Consider the following 26,637-nt stretch of genomic DNA (forward strand, 5'->3'; position numbering starts at 1 on the left):
CTTGGCCTCACCCGCCGAAGACTTCATTTCCCAGGATGCTAAGGGGCGGGGCCGGCCGGAAGGCTGTGTTTCCTCCGCAGGGCATGATGGGGGAGTCGGAGATTTCCATCATGGCGGCTTCCATTTCGGGCTACACCTTCAGCGCTGTGTGTTTCCACAGCGCCAACAGCAACGCCGACCACGTAGGTGCCGGGCCCCCCGCCGCGGCTGCTGGAGCCTCCAGCCTTCGTCCTGGGCCGGTGCCTGCGGCCAAGACGGGACCACTCGCGGCTTGTCCCCCGGGCTCCCGGGCCGGCCCGAGGGGCTGGTGACCCGGGCGGCTCCCGCCCCCGGCGAGCTCCTGCCACCTAGGTCTCCTTCGCCCCTGGGATGGGCCCCCTCACTCAGTGCCTGCCGCCTCCTGGCCCTCTCAGGACAGCCGTCTCCCTTTTAGCAAAGCTTGTCTCCGTTGGCCGCCGGCAGTGTCAGGAGTCGCTTAGTGGAAACCAAGCGCCTGCCCCTCCCTGAGAGTCAGGCTTCTAGACTTGCGAGGGGCTCCCGGGGTCAGCAAAGCGCGGAGAGACCGAGCTTTATTCTAGGAGCCGGGGTACGCAGCCCCGCCCGCCGGTCTCACAGGTTGTCATGCGGTGCGACGAGGAAAACCATGGTTGTCACTATTCATACTTGTTAGATACGTTCGTGTGTTTTTTTCCCCTCGATGGAAAATGGAGAATGTAAACAGGAGTGTTAGGTGTAGGGTCTGCTTGCCTTGAAGTTGCATATTTAGTTCTTTGGCGAATGTTCTAAAACCACGGCGGTAGTCGTAGTGAAGTAGGGAAATGACAGGCCTACGTATGAGTGATCGGAAATGCATAGGCTTCGGAGCTCGGAGGGAGCAGAGCTTGTCTGCTTCAATGTCTTTATTTTACGAATTGTCTTTTTAATGTCATTCGCCTAGATGGAAGTTTCTTTGTGAAACTAGATAATTTTTATCTTTAAGTCCATATTTAATCTGTCCACCAAATTGAGAGATGATTTTAAGAGATCTTAATAGTGAGTTATTCAAATTCATTTAATAAGTGTGGGGGTTTTGAGGTTATTACAAAGCAAAATGATGCACTGTAGACTAAGGAACTGGATTTGGTTTGATGTCTGCAACTTTAGCTTCCATTAATAAAAACTGATCTCATAGAGGGGATTCTGTTAGTAAATTGGATGGCATTAAATTTTATTCTACTTTTCCTATAGTGTTGATGGTAGAGATTAATGATAGGAATACACACACCGTGGGTTTTTCCAGAGTTAGTAGATGTCTCTGGATGCTAAGGCCTTTGATACTACAGCCAGCTATTTAATAATGTAATGAAATTCCATATATAGGTGGTTTGTGATACTCCTAGTGTCCATGGAAGTATTAAATATGGTTTGAATAATGGCTTTTTAACGTCTCTAGTGCTTGGAGTACCTAGTAATATCACAGTTTATGTAAAAAGCAAGGTTATTGTAAGAATAAGCAGCTACCTGTTGAAAAGCAGGTAGTTTTTCTGCAAATGGCAAGGAGTTGCTACTTTACTTAGATTGTTATTAATTCAATTCAAGAACTATTCCTTTAATATCTATGCTGTGCCAGGCATGGTGCTAGACATCATGGAAATTTTCACTATGACAGTAGTTTGCAAGTGTATTTTATATGACCATAGCTGGTTATGTTAACCTTGCCACAATTATATATGTGGAATACTTTAATGTCAATTTTATATATTTTTAAGTTGAGGAACCAAATTTGCTTTTGTAGCACATTCTTGTTTTGTCCAGGCAAGAAATTAGTTTAAAACCACTCATTCTGTAGAGCTGGGGTTAGCAGGCTTTTTCCAGATAAGTAAAATTTTTGACTTTGTGAGCCATGTGGTTTATGTAGCAGCTACTCAGTTCTGCTTTGTACAGAGAAAGCAACCATAGACAATACGTTAATTAGGATGACAGTTTCCAATAAAACTTTATTTACGGACTCTGAGTTTGAATTTCATATAATTTTCACATGTCATGAAATATTCCTGTTTTGTTTTTTTTTTTTAAGATTTTATTTATTTGACACAGAGAGAGAGTGAGAGCAGGAACACAAGCAGGGGAAGTGGGAGAAGGGAGAAGCCGGCTCTCCGCGGAGCAGGGAGCCCGATGTGGGACTTGATCCCAGGACCCTGGGATCATGACCTGAGCCGAAGGCAGACTCTTTTAACGACTGAGCCACCCAGGCGCCCCTCCTGTTTTTTTTCAACCATTTAAAAGTAGAAACTTCTTAGCTTTGGGCTGTACACTAACAGGCATGAGGCTAGATTCATCCCACACACCATAGTTTGTTTCTTCCTGCTATAAAGTAACAGTGGCTCCTGTAATCCAGACCAGCAGATAAAAAGCATTCGTTTAACTTAGTTTTAGAATGTCTTGCTGTCACTGTTGACTTTTTCAAACTGAGGACTGTGGTAGAGTTGCCAGATAAAATACAGGGCCCTCAGTTAAATTGAATTTCAGATAAATAGGAAATAATTTCTTAGTGTAAGTATATCCTAAATATTACATAAAAATTGTTTGTTGTTTATCTGAAATTCAAATTTAACAGTATCCTATATTTTTATTTTCTAAATTTGGCAGTCCTAGGCTGTGGAACGCTAGGGATCTGGAGATATGTTCTTAAAATGGGAAGTTCTGTAGGAATTTAAAAAAAAATTGCTTTCACTTTAATTTTTATTAACTTGTTACAAAGAGAAAGCTTCTCTGAAAGACTTTCATAGGATAAAACAAGCTTCTTTAGTCACTGTTTCTCAAACTAGTAGTCATAGATATTCCTTCAGCTTTGAGAGAATTTTTTTTTTAAGGGGATTTGTATATTACTTGTTTGTGAAACGCCCTATACACGATTTGGGAATTTAGGACACTCCTCCCCTAATCCAATACAAAAGCTATGCTGTAAAGCGTCTGTCTCTCCCTCCTCACTCCCACAGATTCCAACTGGTAATGTTTTTAAGCTAGACAATCTCTTTAATTGATTCGAAGGGTCAGCCTGGAAGAGAAAGGTATGTAGTACAAGGTCATTGTTTCCACAGATATCCTCAGCCAGTATTTACTGAGCACCTCCTGTGTGTCGGGCACTGTGCTAGTTGCTGAGATACAGCAATGAACAAGCACAAAGTCCCTGCTCTCATGGAGCTTACAATTTAATAGGTATAGGCATTTGTTTGTTAATTTAAGGATGTGCTATGGCAGACTGGGAGAAGACTGGGAAGAAAACGCAGGGGACAGAGTGTTTGGCACGCCCTGTTTCTGTTACATTGGCCAAGGAAAGCCTCTCTGATAAGGTGCGGTTTGGGTAAAGAGCCAAACAGAGGGAAGGAGCAAAACATGTGGTTATCCAGGAAGGGAGATCGCGGGGCAGCCTGTTAGCTCACCCTCTATAGGGAAGTTACTGAGGCACATGGAATTAACGTTCTCCAGCCGTGCTTGTGCTCAACACAGCAGCAAGTGCTGCCACAGTAGGTTGTGTGCTGCGTAAGCCAGGATTGATGGCCTATGTTCTCCAGAGCTGTAAAGAAACTAACCTCAGTGTTTATTAAGAAGGACGTTCATGTGAGTGATTTATTTGCTGAACTCCTCATTTCCCGCACCCTGTACAGGAGCAGTTCGTTGTGCATTGTGTTAACTTCTTTATCCTTGTATCATTAACAGTGCTTTTAAAACAATGAAATAAATTGTATGCTGTTTCAAGAAAACAACCTTGGAATATTTCTGCTTCCTGAGCTTTTTTGATATTGGTTACTACACTTAGTAGGATTTAGGAAATGAATTCACTCTCCTTATTTTTGCTTAAAAAAAAACAGGGTTTTTTTGAAGGGATTAAAATATTTCATCGTGTATGGAATCCTTTTTTCAAACAATCCAGTTAATAGATACATCTCAGATTGCTTTAGTCTTGTTGGTTTATAGAATAGTAGTTTATACGGCAAGCCTATTTGGATTATTGTTAAAATTATTATAAAATTATAATGCCCTCAATTCCTCTTAATTCCAGTAAAAAATTATCTTTATTTTTAGTCTGCAACTATTTTTTTTTATTACTTTTAGGAAGGATTTCTGCTGGGAGAGGTAAGACAAGAGGAAACCTTTAGCATCAGTGACTCACAAATCAGCAACACAGAATTTCTGCAAGTAATTGGTGAGTTTGTCACTGAGCTTAAAAATACTTTTTCTGTATCAATGCTGTTTGTCTTGTTCTTTGGTCCTTAACTGGTTTTAATCTGAAAGATAAAAAGAGTACATAAAAAGCAGCTAAAAGCACAATGCAAATCATTTGCACTGATAGCTAGTATGAAATGTTTTATAAGTCATTGTGAACTTGCCGTGCTGGCTGTAAGTTTAAGTAGTCTATAAAGCTCGTATCCACCAGCTGGTCTTTTACTGAATTGCTGTGTGCTCTCTCTCGATAGTCTCTTAAAAACCACAGTGAACCCCTCGTTCGCATATTGGGCTATTCCCCATTGTCAGCATCACCACATACTGTAATGCAAGGATCTTTGGGGCTGGTCCTTCCTAGAGGGATCTGGCAAAGATGTTCACACTTGTTTTTATGAGCTATTTGCTAAATCTACACAGCCTTCTGAAGAACAAGCCAAATAGTCAGTTTTGGGGTGATTGCTGGGGAAGATGAAGGAGTATTTATAGATGCGCCCCACTGTCTTTGGATCAGTCTCTCTTTTTTTTCTCTTTGGATCAGTCTCTCTTTGATAAATAGGGATCAAACTCCTTTCAGCTGCACCTTGAGCATGTCACCAAATAGCATATCCTGATACTCAGAACACAGCAAGGGACAGTTCACTTAGGCCACCACCGTTTACTGACCATCTGTGTGTGAGGTGTGTGCCAGGCAATGAGAGGAATACCCAGATGCATCCCTGTATTCCTGGAGTGTGGGGAGGATAAGACAAGTGCACAGAAGTCCCAGACAACCGTACGAGATGAGTACTGTTAAGAAAGGAACAGGGAAAATCCCATCAGTTGAAAAAAAAAACCTGCTAGTGAGTGAAAGCAGTAGAGAGTAAAGGTGTCGTGAAGGAGGTGAACTTAGGGTTAGTGGGCGGTGCATTCAGGGGAACAGAGAGCAAGGAGTGCACAAGATACACAGGGAATCTGGCCTGTTTCTATGTGATGAAAATACAGAATGTGTGAAGGTGAGTGGTTTCTGGTTTGAAATATTGCTGGCAGGTTAGATTGTGTTGGGGCCACATCATCAATTTCAAGCCTTCTAGTTCTGATAGCCTTCTAGGACAAGATGAGGATTGAGGTAGGGTTGGGATTGGGGGAAAACAAGAAACAGTTCATTTCCTAAAGGAGCCAAACGATAAAACCCACTCCTCACAATACTGACTTGTTAAATAAAGACTTGATATGCTGTATACAGCTCTTCTTTCACTGAGGTTTTGTTTCTGTTTTGCTTAACTCTTTAAAATCCTAAAATGGAGAATTTGGTTTCATTGAACATGAGTGTAGTTTTATTATTTGAACTTGGATTTTCAAAACTAATTTGGTATATGAAGGTTAAAATGCCAGACATAATTAACGGAGAGCAAACCATGCAAAAAAGAGCTCTCTTACCTGGCATGACCATAAAAATAGCACTTCTGATGAATATTCTGGCTATTTATTTATTTTAAAGAAATAGAATGGCAAATAATTGAAATTCTATAGCTTCATGCACCGTATCTGATTCATAAACCTTCTGGTTCTTGCAGTAAATACGTTTCCATGGTATTGTAGATACAGAGAATTAGCAATTGATAGAGTCCCAGTTAATGCAGTGCCATGACAACCATCTTCTGCAAAATGTGTAATTTATTAGCTATATTCAGTTCACTGTGTGAAACGGTTGTGGATCTCATGGGCAAAGTGCTGGTATTATCTTAAATGTATTGTTATCATTGTAATAATTTTCTTTTAAAAATAAGTACATGTTAGAAATAGAAACAGGGACTCCAAACCTGGGTTGAAAGGCCAAACATTAGGTAAAGTGCCATGAGTAGTATTCCAGACCAGTGGTATCAAGAAATTTTCTGGCATAGCCTAACCTCCAGAATAAGATGTTTTAAATAAAACGAATCGACCAAAGTTGTTATTTGTTGCAAATGTCTGAATCCATGCACAGACACTTTTACTTTATACAGTAAGGACTTCATATAGAGTGCTACGTTCTGAACCATGAAGTGTCGCGTTCTGTGTTAAAAGGTGGGCTGACTCACTTTAAGCAGAGCTGTCCACCCTTAGTTCTAGAAGGGGAGGGAGCAGGCAGCCACCAAAGAGCTTCCTTAGTTAATTAGATGATACCACTGCAGTTATCGGAAAGGATGGAGGAGGAAGTTGTGGGACTGTTGAGTCTCCACCAGAAGGGGAAGCAGAGGTAGGAAGATCAGTGAGAACAGCCAGATGTAGGGGTGGGGTGGGAGTGGGGGAGGACTTCTAAGGAAATGAATGCAGAGACGCCATATATACATGAAGAGGAATCTGCCGTGTGAATGAACTCTAGAGGCATGGCAAACTCTAGAATCCCAGGCGAGGCTGCCCTGCTCCTGCCTGTTTCCAGAGGTCTATCTTATCAGTCACTGTGCCAGCCAGCTTCATTCCAATCTGCAGCTTAATCATGTTTGAGGCCTTCACCCTGTTTTCCTCCATGGAGTGTTTAGGCATTGCAAAAAGTCTTATAGAGAAAGGTTCAACTTCCTTTAGCAAATGCTACATGATATCTAGGTCATATCTTTAGTGTGCTTCTAATCCCAGTTGTAAATCATGACAGAAGTCTGCTGGGGCAGTTGATGACAGCAGTGTGTATTTGGGGTTCAGATCGACTCTAGGGTTTTTTAAAAAATATTCGTTCCTTTAAGTAGAAGGTGAGCTTTTCTTTCTTTTTCCTGAACCCTCTGTAAAGTTTTTGCCACAAATGTTCCACATTCTAATTGCTTTACTAATAGTATTGCAGAAATAATGTAGGATGGTGTACCGTATTATTGTTGGTGGTAAAAGAAGGAACAATTTCTGGATGAAGTTTTGTTATTTGCATCACTGTGTCAACAGCCGTGCCAGGCAATGAACTCGTCTTTCCAGTGGAAGGATTGCATCTGTGCGTGTGTTTTGGCCGCATTGACCTCAGTACAGAAGCTAATGGGCATAGTCCCATGGCCTCCAAGGTCGTGGTTTCATTTTAATTGCGTTAAAATTGCAGCCTGGAACTCTGTGGCTGTGGCTTTTTAAACAACAGGTGATGAGCCTCTGTCCAGAAGAATGTTATTAATAGGATCGAGGGGTTAATTAGTCTCATGGTCTTAGAAAGCAACCCAGATCCTAAGCCCCCTGATGAGCTTGAAGGAATTGTTCACTCTGGTTAATCACAGCAACCTTTCCAGAAGCTGTTAGGATCTGCTTATAAAGGACTGTTTCCCTTGGTGCTGACCATCTTTGAAGGGGTTAACAGGCCTCCAGAGCTTCCTTCCTCCTCCCTTCCCCTTCAAAACACCTGGCCCAACTTGTCCTGAACTATTAGTGGGTTATTGATGGTAGGGTGGTTAGGCCCTCTTCTCCTCAAGCTGCCCTCACACTGCTTGTCCACTTTGATTAAATGTTTCCAGTTAGCTGTTAGTTTTTCCTCTTCCACTTTGTTTAACTAGGTGAGATTGCATGAGGGTGCACAATGGCTGCATGTTCCCGAATAAAAGCTTTCAGATGTGTGCTCATCAGACCTGGACAAATGGAAACAACTGTTCTCCAGTTTACTTTATCCTGAGAAGGTGTCCCTGAGTTTCAGTGTTAAGAAGACACACCGCCCCTCACTAGTGTATACAGGGCACCTATTTGGGAGAGGAAAACTTGTCTTTATATTGTTTGAGGTTTCGGTAAACAAACAAACAAGCGGACTGTTTCATACTTGCCTGTGTCTTACATGATCTACTGAGCTGTGTTCCTTCTTTCTAATTACAGAAATCCATAATCATCAGCCGTGTTCAAAACTTTTTAGGTAAGCCACATCCTTCTTTGTCACTTTTAGTCCTTATTAAAAGATTAATTGATTAAAAACTAGCGAATTTAGGCTTGTAGCTGATTGTGGCTCTATAAAGTGACAGGTATAACTGAGGGCATCCAAATTCACTTGTATATTCAGTGTGTGTTAGGTTATGGAAAGGGGAGGGGATGGTATAAATCTCTCACCCCTTTTGAGGGGTGAGACAGAATCTCACACAAACCCACCATCCTCAGTGGTTTACAATGAAAGCCTACTCCAGCAGCCTCCCAAGCAAGGGCTTTTCAGCTACAGAGCAAGAAGTTAGTCAAGAATCACATACAGAGGGCGCCTGGGTGGCTCAGTTGGTTGGACAACTGCCTTCGGCTCAGGTCATGATCCTGGAGTCCCGGGATCGAGTCCCGCATCGGGCTCCCTGCTCAGCAGGGAGTCTGCTTCTCCCTCTGACCCTCCCCCCTCTCATGTGCTCTCTCTCTCTCTCTCAGATAAATTAATAAAATCTTTAAAAAAAAGAAGACTCACATACAGATAAAAGAATTTAATGGGTGTTTTTAAGAAGAATAAAAAATGTTCAGTGTTCAACTTTAAAATGTAAGGAAAGGGAACATGGAACTTTCTTTTTGTGTGTATATAAATTAACATACACCAGTTGCCTACTAAGACCAACTAAAGGACAGCAAGAGAAAGAAATGGGAGGAGTGACATTCAGAAGGGAGGGAGCAAATGACAGACATGTGGAGGGTGAGAGAGACAAAGGCCAGTAACCCCCATCCACCAGACTTCTCCCCAGACAATATGCAGGCCTCTGTCTGCTCTCAGCCCCAGAGCCCTCCACTTGCTGGCTGATATAATGATTTCAGCTCTTTCTTAAACCTCCCTGAGGGCGTGTTCTCCCTTCCCAGAAGCTAGTACCTCCCTTCTCCGAGCTGCCCACACTAGGAGGATTCAGTGTTCTTGGTCAGCACTCCCTTCTTTAACACGTGCCAACCCCTGGTGCCCAGCTGTTCCTGCTGTATGTCCCCTGCTGCTTTCACCCTGACCCCTGTCCCATTCTCATCTGGCCCTAACACCCAGGCCCTTGTACCCAAGAACTCCTGGGGAACCCCCCTGCCCCACCACACACACACACACACACACACACACACACACACACACACACACACACACACACACACACACCACACACACACACACACACACACACACACACACACACACACCCTATCCATTGATTATTTTCCTCATGCGGCATGGTTACCTGTGGACAAAGTCTGAAAACAGCCAAGATCCTCATCACTTTTATATTTATATGTAACTGAAAGAGGAGTGGGAAGCCAGACAAGCAGTGCATTTGAGAAGAATCTCAGAGCAAATGAAATGATTCAGGCCCAGGACCACGCATTGGCTGTGTTTGGTCCATGCAAGTGTCTGCTTTGGCCCTGACTCTTCGAAGCTCTTCTAGGTGCGCCCTGCCTTGCCCTTCTGAGGAATTCCTTACAACACTGTCAGTAAACGTGTCCCAGAAGGATTTAACTAAGTTTAAATCATACACCTATAATTCTTAGAGCTGAAGGAAACCTTAGAAATCATGTGTCTACTCCACACTCTTTTGTGAAAAGGGAAGTGGAGACCACATAGGTTAAGTGACTTGCCCAAGCTCAGATAGTGAGAAGCAGAGCTGAGCTGGGGCTGGTGTCTCCTGACTCCCAGTTTAGTGGGTTTTTTGTTTTGTTTTGTTTTTGTTTTTTTTACTATTTCTTGAAGTTCTTACTGCTTTATTTTTTTTTAAGATTTTTAACTTATTTATTTGACAGAGAGATAGAGAGTACAAGTAGCAGAATGGCAGGCAGAGGGAGAGGGAGAAGGTGGCTCTCTGCTGAGCAGGGAGCCCGACATGGGCTCGATCCCAGACCTGGGATCATGACCCGAGCTGAAGGCAGCTGCATAACCTACTGAGCCACCCCAGGCACCCCTTCTTACTGCTTTATAAGGCCTGGGCTTAACGTTGATGGGAGGAGGGAGGAAGGATGGCATTCCCTTTTTTTTTTTTTAAAAGATTTTATTTGAGAGAGAATGAGGGAGGGGGCGGGGCAGAGGGAGAGGGAGAAGCAGACTCTTCCGCTGAGCAAGGAAGCCTGGTGCGGAACTGATCCTAGGACCCCTGGATCGTGACCTGAGCTGAAGGCAGATGCTTAACAACTGAGCCACACAGGTGTCCCAAGGATGGCATTCCTAAAAGCACAATCAGTGGTAAGAAAAGCCCACACATCATTATGCCTACTCACCATAGGATCCTGGTCAGGTAGGTCTATTTGAGGGGCAGACCTGGCTTCAAATCCCAGCTCTTCCATCTACCACCTGTTTGGTCTGAGGCAAGTCACTTAACTAAGTATCTTTATCTATAAAAATGGGAATAAAACTTGGGACATGTTGGGCTGCCCTAATACCTGCTTAACAGCACTGAGGCAAGAACGAAATGAAATAAGATGAGAAAGCATGCAACCAAGCCTCTTAAGCATTCAACAGATGTTCATTTCCCTTCTGCATTTCTCAGGAAATGAGCTCCTGTATTCTCTTTTCTCCATGAGTAACTTATACTTAGAAACAAGGAAAAGATGTCACAGCCATTGGAAACCACACATTTCCTAATTACTTGCTATCAGTACCTTCCACATGTGGAAGTAATACCCTTTGAATGTAGCAGTCTTTTGAGTATTCTTTGATGCAAAAGATACCTTACATCATCAGTAAAGCATTGAGATTGATTTCTCTGGTTATCTATTGAAGATAAGCAATTAATATCTTTATATCTTGATTACCAACTTTTAGGATTCACTGACCCATAATACCATGCAATTTTAATAAAATATGTTTTCTCTTTAAAAAAAAAAAACAGTTTTTATGACTATGCAAGCAAAGTTAACGAAGAGAGTTTGGACAGGATTCTTAAAGATCGGAGAAAGGTATGTTCTATTTGTTGCCCAGTCTGATTTGGAAATCACTCTTTATCTTATCACCTAAACTTAAAACCAGACAGGAATGTAAAATGAAACAATATGATTTGATATTAATGTATGAAAATTCTGTTGACTTAAGTAGATTTTAAGGGTAAATTGCAGATCTGAGATGATGTTTATAACCTATCAATAGAAAAAATTTAGATATTTATAGTGTGATTCCATTATGTAAAAATCAGAAGGAAAAACAACTATAGAGAGTTAAAAATTAGTTGAGTTGATTCTGGGTGGTTCTACTTTTCTCTTTTGTTATTTAAAAAATAATTTTGCAAATATCTTATATACATGCATTAATTTTATAACCAGGAAAAATATTTCTAAAAAATGTAAGTCATAATTAAACATCTCTGGATGTTACCCTTTCAAGTTCAATTAACGTCAAACATAAATGTTTTTCAAAAGGTAATGTGTTCATTATTTCTGTCAACATATGCATATAATGTTCTGATTATGTATGGTAAGCAAGTCTGAATAGAATTGAAAATGAACCCGTTTTATTGCTGCAGCATTGTCTGATGATCTCATTTATAATTTACTCTTTTGTACCATGTGTGGGTTTTACTTTTCTACCTTGAAATATTAATTCCAGAAAAATAGATTTGTTATTAAACCATCCCTTGAGGAAAAAAATATAAAAGTTTTCAGTTTGTCACATAGAAAACAAAGTGCCTTTGTTTGGAAGCGTGTATTATGAAAAAGCTTTTAAAAGATTACTCGTGGAAAAACAGAATCAGCACTGTGGGACCTGGTCCCCAAGGTGTCTGAAGAAGGGCATCGGGAGTAAGAGCGCAGTCAGAGTAAGTCGGCAGCCTTTCCGATCTGCGGGCTGCCTCAGTAGCACCATCAGTTGGAAAAGCAGAAAGCAAAGCAGGTGCGATGGAAGGAAGACTGGGAGGGCTGGAAGAAAGGACAGACAGCTTTGTGGGTGATGGTAAGCTCAGCAGGTGCGCGGTCTCCGTAGAGTCACCCTGTCGCCGTCCGCCTGGGAAAGGGAGTTGGAGCAGTCACAGGCATTGGCGTCCAGCACTCTTTTTTTCAGTGACTTGCCCAGGAGCATATATTCTAGAATCTCTCGGGAGTCCATCCTTCCTATCCCAACCACCAACCTATCTCCTCATTCCATTTATTCTCATATTTTAGATGACTTTTATACTTTCTAAAACTGAAATTTATTCCATGAAAATTCTCATCAGAGCACAGTTTTCTAGAGCACTCACTACACATTAAAAGTAACAGGAGTATTTTTTTTTTTTTAAGTTTGTTAAGGTGTTTTTTTTTTTAAGATCTTTATTTGTTTGACAGAGAGAGAGACAGCGAGAGAGGGAACACAGCAGGGGGAGTGGGAGAGGGAGAAGCAGGCTTCCCGCTGAGCAGGGAGCCCGATGGGGGGCTCGATACCAGGACTCTGGGATCTTGACCTGAGCTGAAGGCAGTCGCTTAACTGAGCCACCCAGGTGCCCCTTTTTTAAGATATTATTAGAGAGAGAGACAGCGTGAGTGTGAGGGGTAGAGAGAGGGGGAGAAAGAGAATCTTAAGCAGACTCCACGCTGAGCTCGGAGCCCAACTTGGGGCTCAGTCCCACGACCTGAGCTCATGACCTGAGCTGAAACCAAGACAGGGACGCTTAACTGAATGTGCCACCCGGGCGCCCTGAAGTATTTTTTCTAAATAGATGAAAAAATTTAAAGTGACAAAAATGAATAAAGAATATGAACGGGAAATTCACAAAAGAAAAAGTCATCCACGAATGGCCAAGAAAGAAATGAAAAGATGTTTATCTTCAGTCAGGAGATGCAAGGCGAAACAGCATGATAGTATTTTTTTTGCCCATCAGATTAGCAGAAGTGTAAAAGGATTGCTAATACCCAGCTTTGGTAAGACTGTGAGAAATGGGGAAGCTGTAGTTGGTGCGAATGTAAGTTGATAACAAACATTTAGGAGAAGAGTTGTGCAATAACAGAATTTTATTTTTTTATTTTCTTTATTATTATTACTTTAAAGTAATCTCTGTGCTCAGTGTGGGGCTCGTACTTCTGACCCCGAGATCAAGAGTTACATGCTCCACATATTGAACCAGCCAGGTGCCCTGCAATAACAGAATTTTAAATATGCAGTTCCACCTCTAGGAATCTGGCCCAAGTAAACATTTGCATCTAGGCACAAAGATACGAAAGGCTGGCTTAATGAATAGTTTAACTCTGCGCCAGGCCACGTTCTAAGCATTTTCCGGGTGTTGGAACTAGAAGGTAAATTGCTGTTCTTACCACCCCCATTTTACAACTGAGGCAACAAGGGTGAGTAACTTGCTGAAGGGCCCCCAGGGTGTAATGGTGGAGCCCACGCTTAAACCCAGCAGCCTGGCCTCTGAACCTAGCATAACAAGTATGTTTGTTGAATCTTTGCTTAATAGTGAGGGTTTTGAAAGAAATCTAAACGTCCACTAGGGGAAACGGTCAAGTAGGTTGTGCTGGCACCTCTATACTGTGGGGTATGAGGCAGCCATTAAAAAGAATGAGGGAAGTTCTTGGTAGTGACCTAGGAAGATCTCAAAGTTGTGTTACAGGAAAAAAGTAGAGTAATTTGAGCCTGCTTTATGTAAAAACAAAAATCATTCGAGTATTCAGGTGTGCAGAAAAAGATCTGGAAGGAAGGCAACCAAACCTGAAAGTGTTTACTTTGGGAAGGGGATGGGGAGATGCTGCTGATGAAGAGGAACTTTATGTGAGGAGTTTGTTTGTGACAGTGTTTTCTAATTGAAAGTAAGTTGAAAAAAAAGAAAGGACTCTACCAGGTAGTTTTTTTAGCAGTAGATAGGGACACATTTCTAAATTAATTTGGGGGTTTAAAAATCGGATTTGCCGGGGGGTGCCTGGCTGACTCAGTAGAATGTGTGACTCTTGATCTCTGGGTCATGAGTTCAAGCCCCACGTTGGGCGTAGAGCTTATTAAAAAAAATAAAATTGGGGCACCTGGGTGGCTCAGTCAGTTGAGCATCTGACCCTTAATTTCCGCTCAGGTCATGATCTCTCTCCTTCTGCCCTTCCCTCCCACCCCCCCCACTCATGCACTTGCTCTCTCTCTCTCTCTCTCTCTCAAATAAATAAAATCTTAAAAATAAAAAAATAAAATTCGATTTGCTATTTTGATCTGTAGTATACCTGCCATAGGTTGTTATCTGGAGAGCATGTGGTCTCAAATATAGAAACTCCACAACATTGCTAAAACATTTTTATTTAATGGTAGGCTTAAGATAGAGGCTAATGTTTTGTTTTTTGTTTTTTTAAGTAGGCTCCACAGCCAGTGCGGAGCCCAACATGGGGCTTGATCTCACGACCCTGAGATCAAGACCTGAGCTGAGATCAAGAGTTGGACTCTTAATGGACTGAGCCAGCCAGGCGCCCCAAGGCTAATGTTCTCGATACGAGAGTCCCCCAGTAGGTACAAGGTGGTCATCTACTGCAACATGCAGAATTACTGCCCTGGCAGAATCCATCTTGTATTTACGAAGTTTGCACAAGCCTCAGGTTTTGGGCTAAGGCCAAAAAAGCTAGTGAGAGGGGAGTTTCTGCCTTCTGGAAGCATCTGTTCTGCAGTAGATGATGATAAACATAACTTCCACCTTAATATCATCGTAAGGCCAAAAGGCTCACAATGTGAAGATGACAAGCATGCCCAGTATTGGGGATGATTGCTTTGGCTCCAAAAAGTATAAGTGAATGTCTAGTTGAGAGTAGAGAGGAAAGTCTTTGTGAAAAGTTGTCTAAGAAACTTCAGCAGAAATAAGGTTATAGGGAAAAATGTCCACAGTTTTTCTTCATGGCCCAGACATAGTTGTCAGAAATGGGCTTTTTAGTGTCAATGAGGTAGTTTCTCAGTAGTCTTACAACTAGCTTGTTAGCTCTAAAAGGTAGAATCATAGGTGTCACGAATGTGAATTAATTTGGCATCTCATCTTTCATTGATAAGAATAATGGGGTTATTCTTTTAGCAAATAACAAATGAATAAGTTGATTACTATCGGTTGATATCCAAAATAAATGTATAAGGCTCCTGTTCCTCAGAAAATACAGATAAAAACAGTTGGAATCCGTGGAAGTGAAAAGCATGACTCATCCAGTAGCCACCTGCAAGATTCTGTTCATCATCGAGTGTTTCATGAGAGCAGCCAATGTGCTAGCAATGTTCAGGTCTCTGCAGGGAGGCCGGGGGAGGGAGTAGACACACACCCCCATCCTCCAGAGGAGCTGACTCTAGTGTTACTGCTCATACCCCCAACATACTCCTCAGGCTCAGAGTGTAATGTGTAATGTGCCCTGTTCTCAGGCATCAGTACCTCCAGCCAGGCGATGGTTTTTCTTATCCACTTTTTTTTTTTAAAGAAAAACCACTCTTCACTTTTTTTTTTGGTATTTTATTTTTTATTTCAGCTTTACTGAGGTACAGTTGACACATAAAGCTGTAAGATTAACATTGTGTTATGTTACTTTGATATACACATACATTGTGAAATGATTCACTCTGATTTCCCCACTGTGAAAGGATTAATGGATGGTATTTTAATCTAAGTATTCCATTAAATGAAGGTAAGTGTTAAAAGGGCACCTTTGTTTCCCTCCCTTCATCTTTACATGCAGAGAGGCTTTAGCTGGAGCTCTGGTTTTCAAAGTGTGGTCCCTGGACCAGCAACATCAGCATCACCTGGGAACTTGTTAGAACCTACTCTTCACTTTTTTTTTTTTTAAAGATTTTATTTATTTATTTGACAGAGAGACAGTGAGAGAGGGAACACAAGCAGGGGGCGTGGGAGAGGGAGAGGGAGAAGCTGGCCTCCTGCTGAGCAGGGAGCCCGACACGGGACTCGATCCCAGAACCCCGGGATCACAACCTGAGCCGAAGGCAGACACTTAACGACTGAGCCACCCAGGCGCCCCTACTCTTCACTTTTTCATGACCATTATCATATGACCAGTTTGGAATTGTAGAGTTACCATTGTACAGTGGAAAAGATAGGTTCCACATCTTGGCTGTCACTCATTTGCTCAGTGACTTGGGACAAAACATCTCTTTTATAAGATTTATATTGTCAGAAACGTTTGGGTTTTCTTTTTGTTTAAAGAATATTGGGGTGGCCTGGCTGGCTCAGCCAGCAAAGCATGCAACTCTTGATCTCAGAGTTGTGAGTTTGAGCCCCAAGTTGGATGTAGAGATTACTTAAAAAATAAAACCTTTAAAAAATTTTAAAATTTAAAAAATAAAGATACCAGAATTAATTGCTTTAATATAATTGGAAGTTATGCTTTATATTCAGTAATACTCCATGAGGGCAGCAACTGTTTCTTTGGTCCCTGTAGTTACTTGCATGTGATGTGAACCCCATGGAGTAAACATTACTTACCTCCCAAGGTTGTAATAATTAGTGAAAATATTTGTAATAATAGCTACCTGGGGGCCTGGCACAGCAAAGGTTGGTTCACTCCCTTCCTACATGAAAGTACCAAAAGATAATCTAATTTTACCGTTAATTTTATTATTTATTTATTTATTTATTTATTTATTTATTTATTAAGATTTCTTTATTTGAGAAAGAGAGCATGAACGGGAGGGGCAGAGGGAGAAAGAAACTCAAGCAGATTCCATGCTGAGCATGGAGCCTGATGCCGGGCTCAACCCCACAATCCTGAGATAATGACCTGAGCCGAAATCACGAGTCAGATGCTTAACTGACAATGCCACCCAGGCATCCCTAAATTTACGGTTAATTTTTTTTTTAAGATTTTATCCATTTATTTGAGAGAGAGAGAGAGAGCGCGTGCGCGCAGAAGTAGGGGGAAGGGCAGAGGGAGAGGGACGGAGAAGCAGGCTCCCTGTTGAGCAGGGAGCCCGATGTGGGGCTTGATCCCAGGACTCCGGGATCATGACCCGAGCCGAAGGTAGATGCTTAACCCACTGAGCCACCCAAGTGCCCCTTTACTGTTAATTTTAATATGACGTTAACAATTTTAAGCTACCTTTACTTCTTAAAACAGGATTTTCACTTAAAAAAAATGTTTCACAGAAAGGCTATATGAAGATTATTCCTCTGATAAAGAATTGTCTCTACAACAGATTTTTCAAACTTTAATGTGCACAAGAAAAAAACTCAAGGAACTTATCTTAAATTCAGATTCCTGGTTCTACCTTTGGACATTCTAATTCTGCAGGTTTGGGTGGGCCCAGGAGCATTTTAGTAAGCTCCCAGATGTCCGGCAGATCACATTATAAGAGATATTCTTCCAGAGAGCCTATCAGTTTAATTCACTTAGAGTGTTTAGTTATCCTACAGTTAGAGCTGATGAAGCTAAACTTCTTAAGTCATTGTATTGAGGTATAATTGACATACAGTGAACTACACATATTTATAGTATATACTTTGATAAGTTTGAAATATACACCCATTAAACCATCAGCATAATAAGATGATGAACATATCCTTGCAAGTCTCCTTGTGTCCTTTTTAAAAAAAAATATATCTTATTCAAGTATAATTAATATACAGTGTTATATTAGCTTCAGGTGTACAATATGATTCAACAATTCTATACATTACTCAGTGCTCATCATGATTAAGTGTTCTCTTAATTTTCTTCACCTGTTTCACCCCCCGCCCGGCAACCACCAGTTTGTTCTCTGTATTTAAGAGTATGTTTTTTTGTCTCTTTCTTTCTTTGTTCGTTTCTTAAATTCCACATATGTAAAATCATGTGGTATTTGTCTTTCTCTGACTGATTTCTTTCACTTAGCATTAAACCCTCTAGATCCATCCATGTTGTTGCAAATGGTAAGATTTCATTCTTTTTTATGGCTGAGTAATCTATTGTATATATATATGTCACTTTATCCATTCATCTATTGATGGACATTTGGGCTGCTTCCATACCTTGGCTATTGTAGATAATGCTGCAGTAGACAATAGGTGTGCATGTATCTTTTCAAATTAGTGTTCTTGTATTCTTTGGGTAAATACCTGGTAGTGGAATTACTGGATCATATGGTAATTCTATTTTTAATTTTCTGAGGAACCTCCACACTGTCTTCCACAGTGGCTGTACCAGTTTGCATTCCCGCCAGCAGTGCACAAGGGTTCCTTTTTCTCCACACTCTTGCCAACACTTGTTTCTTGTGGGTTGTTTTGTTTTGTTTTGGTTTGGTTGTTTTGTTTTGTTTTGTTTTTTGCTATTCTGAGCGGTGTGAGGTGATAACTCATTGTGGTTTTGTTGCATATCCCCCGATGATGAGTGATGTTGAGCATCTTTTCATATGTCTGTTAACCATCTGTATGTCTTCTTTGAAAAAATATCTATTCATGTCCTCCACCCATTTTTTAATTGGATTATTTGGGTTTTTGTGTTGAGTTATATGAGTTCTTTATGTATTTTGGATATTAACCTCTTATTGGATACATCATTTGCAAATATCTTCTCCCATTTAATAGGTTGTCTTTTAGTTTTGTTTCCTTTGCTGTGCAGCTCTTCATCTCGTTCTTTGTTTTGTGAGAGAGAGAGAGAGAGTGAGCACGAGAGGGGTTGGGGAGGGGCAGAGGGAGAAGCAGACTCCCCGCTGAGCAGGGAGCCCAACATGGGGCCTGATCCCAGGACCCTGGGATCCTGACCTCAGCTGAAGGCAGACGCTTAACCGACTGAGCCACCCAGGCGCCCCACAATTGGGTTGTTTTTAGTTTTGAGCTGTTGCATGTCAAGCTGCTACGAGTATGTGTACAAGTGTTTGTATGGATACATTCAGAATTAAATTCGTAAGATTTCATGCAACTTTTCATCCTTTTCTCCTTCTGTTTTTATTGCAGAAAGTTATTGGATGGTACAGATTCCGGCGAAACACACAGCAGCAGATGTCGTACAGGGAGCAGGTCATCCATAAGCAGCTCACCCGCATCCTTGGGGTGCCCGACCTTGTCTTCCTTCTCTTCAGCTTCATCTCCACCGCCAACAATTCCACTCATGCTTTAGAATACGTTCTCTTTAGACCAAATCGAAGGTAAAGAAAGCGTTCCCACCAGCCTCAAATAAATAGTAAAGATGTTGGTACATGTAATTGGGATTTATGACTTTGAAAATGTGCATTTTATAGCATCTTTAAAGAAAAGCTTTTATAATTCTCTTTCAGCTAGTTTTCTTTGAGAGAAGGTATTTTCCTGTCGTATAAATTAAAATTGTTTTTGAATCAAGAGGCATTAGCAAGATATGTTAATTATGCATAAATTCTTACAGGAATAAACAGCTGGAAATCATCATTTGCTTCTCCATAGTCCCTTATGTAGAAATACATACAGTTTTACTGCTCTGGAAGTAATTTTAAAACAGATTTCAAAGACAAAATTGTCAAATTGATCCACCTACTGGTTAATGAAGGTTTTGCATTGTGAACTCTTGAAAGCAAAACAAACAAAAAAATATGGTAATGATGTCTATCTGTAAATAACAGAAAGGTTTCCTTCTGGAAATTCACTTGTAGACTATGTTATATCGACATCAATGAAAACAAGTTGTTAAATAGCCATTCTCAAGGTTTCATTAATTAATCAATCAGCAGGTATTTCCTGAGCTCTTACAACGTCCTCGGCACTCTGCCAGTTGCTATGGGGACAAGACCTCTGCTCTCAAGGAGTTTACGGTCGAGTTTCTACTAACTCAGGCATCCTTGGGTTGTCTGTGCAAGTAGCTGTGCTGTGAGACCTTCTGTTAGTTCAGCAGTGCAGAGACTCCCAACTCCTCCTGCCAAGACCCACGGCTGAGGAGGAGCAGCGCCTTTAACACGATCTCTCTTGGTTTTCCTACAGGTATAATCAAAGGGTACCCCTTGCTATCCCCAATCTAGGCAACACTAGCCAGCAGGAGTACAAAGTGTCTTCAGTGCCAAATACTTCTCAGAGTTACGCCAAAGTTATCAAAGAGCATGGGTGAGTTGAAAGTGAAATGAAAATGTCTTCCTGCCTTTTGTGAAGAGTATTTAACAGATTCATGGAGACATGTGAAATTGAGTTTGATGTGATTGAAACTGAAAAATGCAGTCAGGTCATCCTCTGGACCACTACCACTGTATGTCAGAATTTTATGCTGATTGAACAGATAGTTTATTTTTATCAGTAATTTTTTTTAAACATTTACTACAAAATTTTTTTTTATATATAAAAGTTTGGACAGAGTATGTGTATTTCTGAGGTTCCAAAAGCTAAATGTGGCCACTGAAAAATGTATAGTTTTTTATTATGTTTTAAGTTGTCTTGGTAACATGGGTTCTTTTTTTCTCTTCTGTAATTCTGGTAGCGTGGGCATTGTTGCTGAGACGGTCTCTTGGAGTTGCAGCGTTTGTGTAATAGATCGCGGTGGAAGTGGTAGGAAAATGCCTTTTGGGTCCCTAGCAGTTACAGTAATTGTGTGACCTCTTTTCCTGTCTTCCAGTACTGACTTTTTTGACAAGGACGGAGTCATGAAAGACATCAGGGCGATTTATCAGGTTTATAATGCACTTCAGGAGAAAGTGCAGGTAACTGATTTATTTACTAGTTTTTGTTTATTAGTGCTTTTAATTCTTTAATTTTTAATAATCTCCCAACTAACAAATGAATCATCGTCCAAAAGTCATAATGTGCTTTCACAAAATAATCTATGTGCAGGGTGGTTACTCACGCCAGCCTACCAAAGGCTGCCTCATTATGCTCCTGAAGTAGAGATTCTGAAGTACAGCGTTAATATTACTATTCTGAATACTCGTGACCCCATTTATAACAGTGTTTTCTTTCGGGAAATCTATTCCGAGTTTAAAGGATTGGTAAGACCACAGCTGTCTCCATCAGTACACTCGAAGTTGAGACTGCATCACAGGGCACCCATAATTGGTACAGCCCTGCTCCCTCGCTCTGGGTCACTTGCTTTGCCCCCCGCTACCTCCATCAAGTGGGAGGATCGCATTGGAGCCTGTTCATTCCTAGTCATTCATGCAACAAATATTTGTGGAAACATTTCCTACAAGCCACTTATTGAGCTAGGTGCTAACAGTACTTTCCCAGGATCTTTCATCATCCCCAGTGTGTTCTTAGGAGTCATTTGCCCTAAACCCTAAGAACAAAAGAGGCTTTGAGAATAAGAAGGAGGGTGGTAGGCCTGAAGAAGCCCCAAGGAATAGAGAAGGGAATGTAGTCAGCTGCTGAAAAAGAAGAAAGAGGGATCAGCCTGGGACTGAAGGAGAGAGCCTACAATAGGCAGTTTCCAGTGTTCGTGTTCCACAGTCGCGTCACGGCCCACCTAGCAATATAGGGAATTTTAAAGAGGCTCACTGGTGACCAGCCTACTTTCAGTAGTTTCTGGGATTTCTGCTATGGAAGGAACGTGCAGTGAAAAACAACTTTTTGTCCTAAATTCATGACCATGCTCTTTGCAGACCATCAGTACTGTCCAGCCGACTTCAAAGTGGCTGTTCTGCATCTCACTGCTGATTGAATAAGGCCTGCTCTGCAAACACCAGTCTGACATAGAGTGCCCTGATGTGGGTGATTGGATGGCAGAGATGTAGTCTCACTAGCTGCCCTTATTGCGTCTCGACTTTGAAACTTACTTTCTTTTCCACTCCTCCTAATTATAAATATTTTCTGTTAAATAAGTCTATTTGTGACATCTGATTTTTGATTGTTGGTTATAAATTAAAGTTGAAAGCATCTCATTCCTGTCTTATCTTTTGTTTGTCCTTTGTGTGCTAGACTGGTATCAAAAATCCTTCTTTCAGTTTAATAAAAAAAGCATAATTGAAGGAAAAAATTAAATCTTTCCCACCTCACCCTAACTTTTCAAGAATTTACAGGCTAAATAGATAATCATCTTAACAAAATTAAGAAAGTGAGTCAGTGAACAATACTGGTTCCTTGGACCTTCATGATTTTGTTCTACCTTACCTGTCTGCTTTTTAACTCGGTAAGGCATCTGGGCTCTAGGGTGGCAGTCCGTGCTGTCTTCATGGAATGCCTTGTGCTTGGATTTGAAACTGATTGTTCTTGTTGTCATTTTTCCCTCAGGCAGTGTGTGCAGATGTAGAAAGGAGTGAGCGAGTTGTTGAATCTTGTCAGGCAGAAGTGAGCAAATTAAGAAGACAAATCACTCAGAGGAAAAATGAAAAGGAGCAAGAAAGAAGTGAGTTTTCCTGCTAATTTCACTGTTCAGTATCAGGGAAACGTCTTGTTTCAAACATCAAACCATATGATGAATCACAGGAATCCTTCTGTAATTGTCAAGCCCCCCGTGAGGCTGTTGGTGAAAGAGCATTCCCTCGTACTTCCAGGAGAGAAGTACACTTTTTCATGGTACCCTTTCAAGTATCTGAAACTAGAAGAGAAAGAAGACTAACCGTAGAAAGGCTGAAGCAAGTTAGAGTAAATCCCGAGAAGCGATTACTGCAGACTTATGCCTAAGTCGACTACTGTGATCTATTTACCGCAGCTGTGATGCTTCTGAGTTAACCCCGGCAAACCTAGCGTGTAGGGACCGCGTCCTGTGTTCATCACATAGCCACATAAAGAAGCTACCTAATATTCTTTTCACTTCATATTTAGTTCTTAGGGTCACAGCAAAGGCTTTAAATGTCTGGTTTTTGGTAGCTGTGGGTGAATGGATACAACTGAGCTAAGGAACCAGCTGGTTGAATGAGAATGAGGCCCAAGAATCTATTGATTCCAGCATGGGAAAAGACATGTTTGCTATAATACCACCAGATTTAACATTTGTACGTTAAATTTATAACTTTTCCTAATTTAATAAGAATACTTGCAAACCAATTAAAATATAATTTATATTTCTGGGTAGGTGATAATTTGATTCATTTGTAGTGTTACATTTTTCAAGAAACAATCAGAAATGCAGACAGGGATTTACATATAAGAATATTAATCACAATTTTATGATTCTAAAATCTGAGAAACAACCTATTGGAGGAGTTGAATAAATAGCAGAATAGTTGACTAGATCATGGCATAGCTATATGGTGGAATATTGTACAGCCATTGAAGTGAATTTTTAATGACATGGGATAATGCCCAGTATATAATCTTAAGTGAAAACAGTAGGATATAAAATGACATAAACAAATGATCTCAGCTGTGTTTAAAATACACATTCTCACACACACAAGGCTGGATAATAAAACGAATTCAGAAAAGGAGGGTGGGGCTGACATCTAAATTACATCTTTTAACCCCAGATCTTGTGCTCTTTTCACCAAAAGTCTGACGGTGTTATCTGGGTGATAGAATTGTGGGAGATTTTATTTTCCTTGTTCTTTTCTAAATTTTGTACCAGTATTTTTCAAGGCTAGGGACTCATATAGATATGAGTCCAGATATGCTCTGAACTATTCCAGAGCAGGCATAAAAATACGCTGGCTGGGAACCTGGCTGGCTCAGTTGGTGGAGCGTGAAGCTCTTGATCTCGGGGTTGTGAGTTTGAGGCCCACCTTGGTTGTAGAGCTTACATTAAAAAAAAGAAAGGAAAAAAAAAGTGCTATATTTATGGTCCAGAACCTGGAAAATTGGCCACCTACCATAGGGCTTTTAAACTTTTAAGGAAAAAATGGTGTAAAAAAAAAAAAGAAAGAAAATGGTGTATGAGTGTATTGTGACCGGTAGTTGTACAGAAATATACTTTTTTGATGCGAGGCCTGTCAGAGAAGAAACTCACATTCAGGTGAGTGCCAGGGGTGGTAAGGACTGTGTATCTCATCCTTCCACCCCCACAGTCTGAGAGCACAGTGATTACTGGGAGGGAAATGGCACAGGGACCTGCATTTAAAAGACCTGCATCTGCCCCGCTTCTGGCCGCTCCTTTAGTGAAGTCACTTCACCTTTCTGAACTCTGGTTTCTTTGCCTAATAATTTGGAAGCAGTGATATTAATGATGATCACAATAATACTTCAGAAGGTTTTCTGAGGGTTAAATGGATTAATGTATAGCAACATGATTTGTCAGTTATGAAGTACTATGCAAATGTAAGATAATTAAGAGTCGTCATCAGTTTCACTTCTTTGTTGCCATTTTCCAGAACATTCAAGTTGACCATTTAATGCGTTGAGATGCAAAGCTGTGAAAATAGAGAAGGCATTACGATTTTCTTTCTGTTTCCATCCAGGATTGCAGCAGGCGATGATCAACAGACAGGTGCCATCTGAAAGTTTGGGGCCAGCGTTCAGCCCTCGGATGCCCTATTCTGGGCTTGCAGCTGAAGGTAGAAGTGCACTTGGAGATGCAGAGGCCTCTGATCCTCCTCCCCCTTATTCTGATTTTCACCCAAACAATCAAGAAAGTACTTTGAGCCATTCGCGCATGGAAACCAGTGTCTTTATGCCTCGACCTCAAGCTGTGGGTTCTTCCAATTATGCTTCCACCAGTGCTGGACTGAAGTATCCTGGAAGTGGCACAGACCTTCCTCCTTCCCAAAGAGCAGCTGCAGACAGTGTTGAGGAATCAGATGACAGTGATTATGAAAATTTGATTGACCCCACAGAACCCTCTAATAGTGAATACTCCCATTCGAGGGATTCTCGACCCATGACACATCCTGATGGGGGCTCCAGGAACACTCAGACCTCCCAGATTTAGCTAAACAAAGAAACTCTCCACTTAGCACTGTTTTTCGTAATTGCTTATTGAGAGAGTTTTTTGAGGACTTAATCTGGGGGGAGAGCTGCGTTCTCAGACCCCTGGCCACCCCACAGAAGGGTACTCGGGCACAGAGCTGGTAGGAGCCTCACATCGCCGGTTCTCACCTGCAGACACAGTGTGCAGATTTCATGACAGAATCATTAAGATAATCAAATTGTCCTAATTCTGGTGCGATTCATGGATGTACTGGTAAATTTAGGCAAAGTGAAACTTATCAACGTAGTTTCTGTTCTTTAAAATAAATTGGAAATTAGAGACTAAGCACAATTAGTCTATAAATGTTCTATAAATCAAAAACTTACCTCTTGCACTATCATGCCTTGAAATTTACTTTTTCAAAGGGAAACGACTTTAGCAGCAGCCTTCAAAGAACCTTCTTTCTATGATGAGCCAAATTCATCTTTGCCAGAAAGAAATTTTGATAATTCCAAGAAGCCTGATTGGAACAAATCGGATGTACCTTCTCTTGTCTGCATGACTTTGTGAGATCAAAAGAGAGGGCTTTGTTTCAACTTTTTTCTACTAGCCTGATATATATTGTCACTTAAAATGGTTGCCTTTAAAAAAAAAAATGTAGAAATACTAATTACCAGTAAGTAATCATCCAAATAAGTATGTCATAAAATAAATTACTTATTTTTCTTTCGGGGAATTACAGTGACTGCTATGTTGCACTAGCCACGTTTATGGTCTCTGTTCTGGATCTTAAAGATGAAGGATGCACAGCAGTGGATAATGGAAAGGAGTTATGCTCCAGACCTGAGTTTTATGATGAACAGATTCCAGACACAGTGGATTTAGCCGAGTTCATACATAAGGGATATAATTCATTTAGCTCTTCTGACAAATCCTAGTGTTAGTTTTATTTGTGGAGGAAAAGACATTTAATAAACTGTTTGGGAATCTTGGTGAATAAAGATTCATTTTAAATCCAAATAACCATACTTATTTTTTTTTTTAATTGCTATTTGGAGGATAGTTGCAGAATGTGTAGAGGCTTTCTGTTGGGCTGCACTTATATTTTTATTTAATTACTGCTTGTTTTCTAGTTTTGCCCAGAATGTGTGAAACCACTAAAGACATTCGTGAGCACGTTAGGCTCCTGGTTTGGAAATGACAAGACCCACCATACAGTGATGAGGTCAGCCCACAAAGTTAATGCTTTGGGACATAACTGCCTTTCCTTTGAACTAGCTAAAACCTGTGAGAATAAGGAAGGTGTCAAAGAGGCTTCAAATCCAAGTTCCAAAAAAGTAGTTTCATTTTGTTGGAAAGAAGTTTACTCCCTGAGCTTCAGTTCCAATGCAAAGTTACCCAGCGTAGACTGAAACATGAAATACTCAAACTGCCGTTCTTCAGAGAGCCACGCTGTGGGGTCTGTGTTTTCCTGCTCTCATGGTTTTGTTGGCCTTACACCACTGCCATTGGATTTGAAACGTTGCAGACCACTTTATCTGCAAAAGTGTTCCGGTTTTTATCAGCTCCCTTCTAGCGGCTTCAGCGCCAGTGTGAATTTTTTTTTTTTTAAGTGCCATTGCCATCTTCTCTGTTCAGATTTTGACATTCAGGAAAATATCTTTATTTTTATGCCATACTGAAACCTACAGTGTATATCTGACAAAGCAGTTCAATGTGACAATAAAAACTTATTTAATCATGGTACCGTTGTTTCATGTGTGTCTGCGCCCCCAGAAAGGTCTCGCCTTGATGTTCTCATTCAGGCTGCTCTCAGGAGACTTAATACAGTGTTGTAAAGGTCACAAAAACTCATCCTCACGCAGAGTTTTGGTAAGGCTGGTTTCGGGGGGGATCAAAGAACACAATTTACTAAAATGTTTCTCTTGATTTCAAGGAGAGTGTGTTGAGTATCGAGAAAGGAGTACTGAGTAC

The 26,637-nt window shown here is 41.0% G+C and overlaps 1 protein-coding gene across 1 annotated transcript; it reads left to right on the top strand.

Annotated features, from left to right (window-relative positions):
* On the top strand, positions 1-26,403 carry ABRAXAS2 (abraxas 2, BRISC complex subunit). Its single transcript, XM_027596756.1, has 9 exons — positions 1-182; positions 4,096-4,186; positions 7,993-8,029; positions 10,929-10,995; positions 18,891-19,081; positions 19,884-20,003; positions 20,506-20,590; positions 22,113-22,227; positions 24,215-26,403. The coding sequence occupies exons 1-9, from the start codon at positions 36-38 to the stop codon at positions 24,682-24,684; spliced, it is 1,323 nt and encodes a 440-aa protein (XP_027452557.1). The 5' UTR covers positions 1-35; the 3' UTR covers positions 24,685-26,403.
* Positions 26,404-26,637: the final 234 nt, after the last annotated feature.

Source organism: Zalophus californianus, chromosome 15 (assembly GCF_009762305.2).
Source record: "Zalophus californianus isolate mZalCal1 chromosome 15, mZalCal1.pri.v2, whole genome shotgun sequence".
NCBI classification, from domain to species: Eukaryota; Metazoa; Chordata; class Mammalia; order Carnivora; family Otariidae; genus Zalophus; species Zalophus californianus.